Here is a 6,956-nt window from a genome sequence, read left to right as displayed (position 1 = left end):
TATTAAAATAGTTAAAAATTGTTGGTCTTGTCGAGTTATTTCAACCAATTTCCTTGTGTTCCGTTGTTCCTTAAACTAGTTTAGCGGTACATTAGAAAGTAAATTGACAATGGAATGAGCAACGTCTAGGTTACGTTACTTGCACATAGTATCAGTGAATAAACACACTTGCATTCACATTATCTAGAGTAAACTTGATCTTGGGCATGGGTTGGGATAAGATGCATGTTCCATTGACGTGATAGAGAGAATGGTTAAGATGAGGCCTAGTATTGTTGACAAAGCATATCCTAATTCTTGTTGTGGTTGATGTTTTTTTTTTTGTTTGTACGATTATTAAAACAAAATAAGTTCACTTTTGTTTAACATTTTGGAGTGCACATACATATGCTATTCATTCATTAGCCTTTCCACCATGAGAAAATAATCTCTCTAGAAAAAGCCAACTTTCTGATGCTTCAACTAGGCAACATGTTTTACTCTGTTTTTCAATCCTTTTACTCTAATCTTTATTCTTTCTTTTGTTTTTTTTTGTTTTTGTCTTATTTTAAGTTTCTGGATAAAACACATCTCTTATAAGTTTCTATTTTATTTCAAGAATTATGAAAACAATAATCAACAAAGAGAAGCAATTCTTATGAGCATCAAAGACCATTCTAGCAAAATATTAGCATTATCATTTATCATAAGGGTTTTATCACACACACGTCATTATATTACCTTGCATAACAACCACAAACCCAAACATTAGAAACACTAATGACCTTATTGATAAACATAAGCACCGATAACACAAACCACAAACACAAACATTAGAAATGCTAATGACCTTATTGATCACCATAAGCACTGATAACACAAACCACAAACACACGGCGATATGGTCATACGCAACTCAAACACTAAAAGCACCTTCCTTCACATCATTCATTGCGACATCACACGCTTCAACAGCTTCGCTGACACTGAGAAACATCCATGATCCTGCATTCTCGTCCACAATGCCGGCCAGCTTCATCTTGTTAATCACTTGCCATCCAGGATTAACCACACCTACCTGTGCATCAAATACACACAGATTAACCGATCGAGAAGAGGAGTTTCTTGATTGATGTCCTGACTGATTTGAATCACCTGAACATTACTAGAAGGAAGTTTCTTGAGTATCTCTTTGATAGCTGCGAGGCCAGAAGTGTCGATGCTCATGACCTCTGCATCCAAATGGTTTACATTACGATCATAACGCGATGAACAAACAGTCGGTAATGATCTACCTACTTGACATGTCGATCACCACTGCTTTGATCTTCCCTGCTCCCTTCTCCGTCGCCCAACCTATGATCCTAAATGCCAATGGTTAAGTTTAATATACCATATCGCACTTGGCCTCGAGGTATATGGATATAGGGCTTACCTTTCTCTGATCAAGTTGGCATTCATGAAGCAGAAGAATGGAGAGTCGATGCGGATTATGAGCAAGTTTGGTGTTTTAATGGCTGAAGGATACTGTCTCACGCTGAGAAACACATCTGTCCCTTGAACTCTCCCTAGCATTTCGATGCTCGGCCGGAGTGCCCCGATGGTTATCTTGGCAAAGGAAATGATCACCTAAGACATCAATTCAAGTTTACGGAGGATTAATGGAAGTTGGATTTTATCTCAAAAGTTTACATGTAGATTTATACTATTAAGAATCGTTATTATTGATGGAATGATGCAACGGATTGGGTTCATTATAAATAGAGTTAGGATTATAAATGTGTTTATACCGTTACTAAATTATTGTGCATGATTTGTTTTATCTTTATTGGAGATCTAGAATTCATGCGGTTAGAAAAATAAGAAGAATCGATGAACTCACTGCTGCTAGAAGGCCGATCTCGACGGAGCCAAACAAGACGCCGAGAAAAGCACCGATGCAGGCCAGGAAATCCATCTTGTCCACTCTCCAGATGTTGCAGGCCTCCTTGACGTCGACGAGCCCGGGGAGGGCGGAGAGGATGATGGAGGCGAGCACCGCCACCGGCGTGTAGTACAGCAGCCTGGTCAGCAGCTCCAGCGACACCAGCACGGCGATCGCCATCACCACGTTGGAGACCGTCGTCTTGCATCCCGCACGCGCGTTCACCGCCGTCCTCGAGAACGACCCTGCCGATCGAAAACAGAACGGAATTGCTGCTGTCTAGCGCTAGCTACATCGATGCAAATTAAAGAGTTCGACGATGGAGAAGCAGCCAGCCACCTGTGGCGACGTAGCACGAAGAGCAGGAGCCGGCGATGTTCATGAAACCCATCGCCACCATTTCTTTGTTGCCGTCCAGCTGGTAGCCCTTCACCGCGGCAAACGACCTCCCAACAGCGACAGCCTCCTGCCACAGTAAAGTACGATAATTACACTTCTCATTGACATTCATTCAAACACCTGCCGAATAGACGAGGCAATCGGCGAAGACTAGCTGACCGTGAGCGCGATGATCGCACAAATGAGCCCGATCTTTGCCGCATCGCCTACGAGAGCCCCGCCGCTCAGCTCGATCTGCTCGATCGAACTCGGGTTCAACCCCTTCTTAACTCCCTGAATGATTCTGACTCCGTGCCTGTCAGCTCTGGTCAAGTACACCATCAGCGTCGATAGAATGACGGAGAGCAGGGGACCGATGGCAGCCAGCCAAAAGTATCTCTTTCTCTTCGTACCCTACTAACAAGGAAGGAAATGGAAGACATAGCCAAAGAAGTCGGAACTCACTGTGAGTCGTCAGTACTACTCACTATGAATCTCAGTGTGAGGATGAATATGAGGAATGAGCTTCCGATCAGGAAATTAGGAGGGAGCCACTGTCAATCACTCACCACGTACGTACGATTTCAAGTCGAGTTAAATTGCAGCAAAATTAAAGGGGATGTGGTCATCTGCAGATTATATTAATTCTAGTTTAATTTAATATTTTCTCACCACTTACAGAGTGATGGCGGAGTGCGAGCCAAACAGCTTTGATCACGGAGACCACATCGGTGCTGTTGGTGAAGTGTTTGAGCCCCAGGAGGCCTTTCAGCTGCTGCATGCCTATCACAATGGCTGCCGCCCCCATGAACCCCACGATCGTGGCATGCGAAAGGAAGTCCACCATGAAACCCAGTCTGAGTTATTAATAAATAAACTCTGATTAATAATCAAATTAATTAATTAAATCAAAATTGAACAAACTAAACTGATGACGACCTGAAGAATCCGAAGGAAGTCTGGAAGACTCCGGCGAAGAAGGTGGAGGTGAGGACCAGCCTCCTGTAGCCGGCAGGGTCGGCAGCAGGATCCACTGTTTTCTGAGCCATGGACGAGAGCAGCAGAGAAATGACAGCGACGGGGCCGATTGCTATGTCTCTGGAAGTCCCCATCACAGCGTAGATCAAAGGCGGCACCAGGCTCGTGTCTGTCGATCATCGATCATCACGCTCACGAAAATATATGTATAATTAATCAATTAATCGATAACATTTTAGGAGGCGATCGATTAGCAAGCAACTCACAAAGGCCGTATTCAGGTTCGAGCTTAGCGAGATTAGCGTATCCGATGCTCTGGGAATAATGAAGTAGTAAAAAAGCATAATTAATTAATTAAGTTTATGATCATGTTTTCCGAATGATTTAATTTAATTTACTTGTGGAATTCCGAGGCTGGCGAGAGTTAGTCCGGCCATGAGGTCGCTCTTAAAGGAGCTGAGGCTGTAGGTCGTGCCCCAGTCGAGGACAGGGAAGAGGCCGTGGAGGATGGAGAGGATCCATTTGGAGAAGGAATAAGGAAGCGTAGTGGTGTTTCCCAGCTCGGGAAGAAAGGCGCCCCTCAATGACCCTGACAGCTCCTTCCAGAGCGACGGTGGCCGTGGAGCGTTCAGCAGCAGAGCAAATGTCGGCGCTCGGAAGCCATGGCCGGCTTCGGGAGCGACGGCAGGGTCGACGTCGGACCTCATGAAGTGTTTGGGCGAACTCCTTAATTAACAGGCTTTTCTTTGCTTTGTTTCTTCAGGGGAGGATTGTGGTGGACATGAGGGAAGAAACGTTGCAGGTATCCATGGAGGAGAGGCGAATCGAACAATGGGGAAGGAGGTGCAGCTTGGTGGAGGACGAATGTCGATCACTTGGAGTTGAATATATAGCTCCTAGCAAGAATTATCTTAACTGACCTTTAATACTAGTTACATAAGTAATAGATGACAAGTCTTATCGGGACGATTTAGTGGTTAGCACATAAGGTGTTATTTATATGCTAGTCTTTATTTCAAAGTTTAGTAACCGTTCATGATTTATTTCCTCCGTATTAACTTAATTTTTTACCATCATAAGTCATAGACGACAAGTGTGATAAAATTGATCCATGACTATTTCACCATCTGTGCTATACCTGTACCAGAAGAATTTAATTAAAACATTTAGATATTTACATAAATATGTATATAATTTATGCCTATTTAAAATTTAATCTCTAAAATACATCTCATTTAAAATTTAAATATTATTTATTTCCTATGGGATATGAAACTTTTTAGATATTTCTATCCTATCCTTTATTAACGCGATTCAACAAATTTTTTTTTATCAACTATTAAATAAATTTAAAAAAATAGAGATGAACTAGAGCAATGGGAATGCTACATGTATTTATTTACATGCGTGGGAAATATAAATAGAAAAATGATATAAAGGAAAAAAATCTTAGAGATAGACATATAAATTTTTTTCTTATTACTATATATATATATATATATATATATATATATATATATATATATATATATATAGAGAGAGAGAGAGAGAGAGAGAGAGAGAGAGAGAGAGAGAGGACGCCCCATGTTTATCTTTCTTGTATCTTTTCAACGATGAAATAGTGCGTTTTGTTAAAGGAAATTTCGTCATTGTGCACCATATTTTATTTATTTATTTTGCCTTTTAGAATTTAGAATATTACCTTTTTATTTTATGTAATGGAGGAGCATCGTTCAGTCTCAGGTGATATGTCATGCACATGGCTAGAATATTTCAAAAGGATAAAATTAAAATTTACTAATGCTAAAGTGGCTGTTGTATTTCTATTTTGCTATCACAATGTTTTCTCTCTTTGAGACTAAAATATAAATTTTACCTTTTAAAATTATTATCAGATGTTTTACGACAATAAGATTAAAATGTTAGGATATATACATTTTGCATTAGTGAAAATCTTAGAAGAATAATTAAAAACATTTTAAAAATTATTTCGAGTCATAAGTTACATGAGTAAGCATGTATGATAGAAAAGTTAAGAGTTTTAGCAGGAGGGAAAACGATGTTGAGATTATAGATATTTTGTTTTATTCCACAAATTAAACTATAATAGAAAATTTTAATATTTTAAACTAGACGGGTAAAATTAAAAACAATTGAGAAAGTATGATCCAATAAAAGTTTTAATAAGATAATCTAAAGTGTTTAGCTTGGTGAATGTATGGGGTTATAATATGCGGAACAGTAGATCCACTCGAGTGAACGAATTTGGCCGGCGGGTGTGTCTACATTCAACGTCCATTAAAGCTTAAGACCACTGTATATGGGTGGCCATCTATCATTTGACTTCTGTTTTTTTGTATAATGAACGTCCCCGCTTCAATTTTTTTTTAAATTTTTTTAAGGCATGCAATGGTTAGACTCTTTATAAATAATTTTTAATTTATTTTAATAGGATAGAAAATTTTTATAAAACTCGACGCTAACAAAAATTATTCAATTTTAAGGGTTGGTAGATTGTCAACTAGAAAAAAAAAAATCTCCCCTTCATTAGGTTGACGACAAGTGTCAGATCTCTATAAGCATAATGTCTATTATTAAAATTTTAGGAAAAATATAAAAGTAAAAAAATTAAATTAAAATAATAATCCACTATAGAAATTAAAACACCCTCTTTGATTACATTTAATCCTGACTTTAACTTGCTTTCTCTGTGATGTGATTGACAGTCCACTGATGGCATTTTTCTCTCCCTTTTAACCTTTTTTATAACTTAGGTTTGTGTTCTTACTATCCGATTAATTACGGAAACGATAGGTCAAGTGCTAAAAAGAAATTTCAACGGTCATCAAAGATATATTCTGAAAGCGATGCAGCTAGGCGTCGGTAGCTGACCACTACGATCGTCGTTGTCTTTGTAAGACTGTCTAATATCGAATTGATACTTCACTTGTGAAGATAAACTCGTGGGGTTTTTTTTGCTCACGGATACTTCAACCCACGGCAGCCTAGTTTAAGTCTTTCCTCTAACTTTAGTGGGATCGAACCACGATACTCTAGAAATCCCTGTTACACTTTAGTCACTACATCATGCCCAAGCAGTTCAAATCATCTGTCTCCAAATTTCTTTGTCCCTGTATTCCCTGTCAATCGGACGGACCAGATTACATCTTAAAACATCATGACATCTTTAAGATGTGTGCAGTATTCTCGTGATGTGTAAGACATCCTTAAGATGTAATCTGGTCCGTTCAACAAAGAAATACAAGGATAAAGAAATTTGAGGACAGAAGATCCGAACTCCTCCAAACTCATGCCCAAGGACGATAGCATCTTTCTCTCACGAGCATTAGAGCTATGCATGATGTCATTCACCTCCTGTTGTATGTTATATGTTCGTTTGTCTTCTAAGATTGAGCAAGGCAAACCCACGTTTGCATCTTCAATCATCTCCAATCAATCAACTATATAAGGCTTTAGTCAGTGGTGACTTAATTTCATGTACACATGATACGTAAAAATCTGCTATTCTCAATGATATAGACCGGTTGGGTTAAGCCCATAAGGAAAGAGATTGCATTTGGTGTTGAGATCTTATAAAGCACTTGGAAAGTGCACGGAGTCAGAGTTGTACAATATTTGGGAAATTAGATTCGGAGTTATATGATTACAAGTTGCTCGGAAAGTGGAAGGGCTAGGC

The 6,956-nt window shown here is 39.2% G+C and overlaps 1 protein-coding gene across 2 annotated transcripts; it reads right to left on the bottom strand.

The window, feature by feature from the left end:
- Window positions 1-657: 657 nt before the first annotated feature.
- On the bottom strand, window positions 658-4,130 carry LOC122002763 (sulfate transporter 2.1-like). Of its 2 annotated transcripts, none has more exons than XM_042558067.1 (12): window positions 3,658-4,129; window positions 3,526-3,574; window positions 3,221-3,428; window positions 2,961-3,138; window positions 2,770-2,835; window positions 2,462-2,695; window positions 2,243-2,369; window positions 1,862-2,148; window positions 1,415-1,608; window positions 1,279-1,343; window positions 1,135-1,211; window positions 658-1,057 (listed from the first exon to the last, which is right to left on the bottom strand). In XM_042558067.1, exons 1-12 carry the CDS (start codon window positions 3,964-3,966, stop codon window positions 896-898), a joined length of 1,956 nt encoding a protein of 651 aa, XP_042414001.1. In that variant the 5' UTR covers window positions 3,967-4,129; the 3' UTR covers window positions 658-895. The 2 variants fall into 2 exon arrangements, with proteins under 2 accessions (XP_042414001.1, XP_042414002.1); XM_042558068.1 differs by having other exon boundaries at window positions 916-1,057; window positions 1,279-1,335; window positions 3,658-4,130.
- Between the last annotated feature and the right edge of the window lie 2,826 nt (window positions 4,131-6,956).

This window comes from Zingiber officinale, chromosome 7A (assembly GCF_018446385.1).
Source record: "Zingiber officinale cultivar Zhangliang chromosome 7A, Zo_v1.1, whole genome shotgun sequence".
NCBI classification, from domain to species: Eukaryota; Viridiplantae; Streptophyta; class Magnoliopsida; order Zingiberales; family Zingiberaceae; genus Zingiber; species Zingiber officinale.
This window is presented reverse-complemented; position numbering and strand designations above follow the sequence as displayed.

Bases quoted from the DNA above. Each gene is read 5' to 3' on its own strand.
- LOC122002763 (XM_042558067.1), bottom strand. From the start codon at position 3,966: ATGAGGTCCGACGTCGACCCTGCCGTCGCTCCCGAAGCCGGCCATGGC. The intron at 2,370-2,461 runs GTCAGCTAGTCT...TTACTGTGGCAG, and splicing joins GTGCGATCATCGCGCTCACG to GAGGCTGTCGCTGTTGGGAG. The intron at 1,212-1,278 runs GTAGGTAGATCA...ATTTGGATGCAG, and splicing joins AGTGGTGATCGACATGTCAA to AGGTCATGAGCATCGACACT.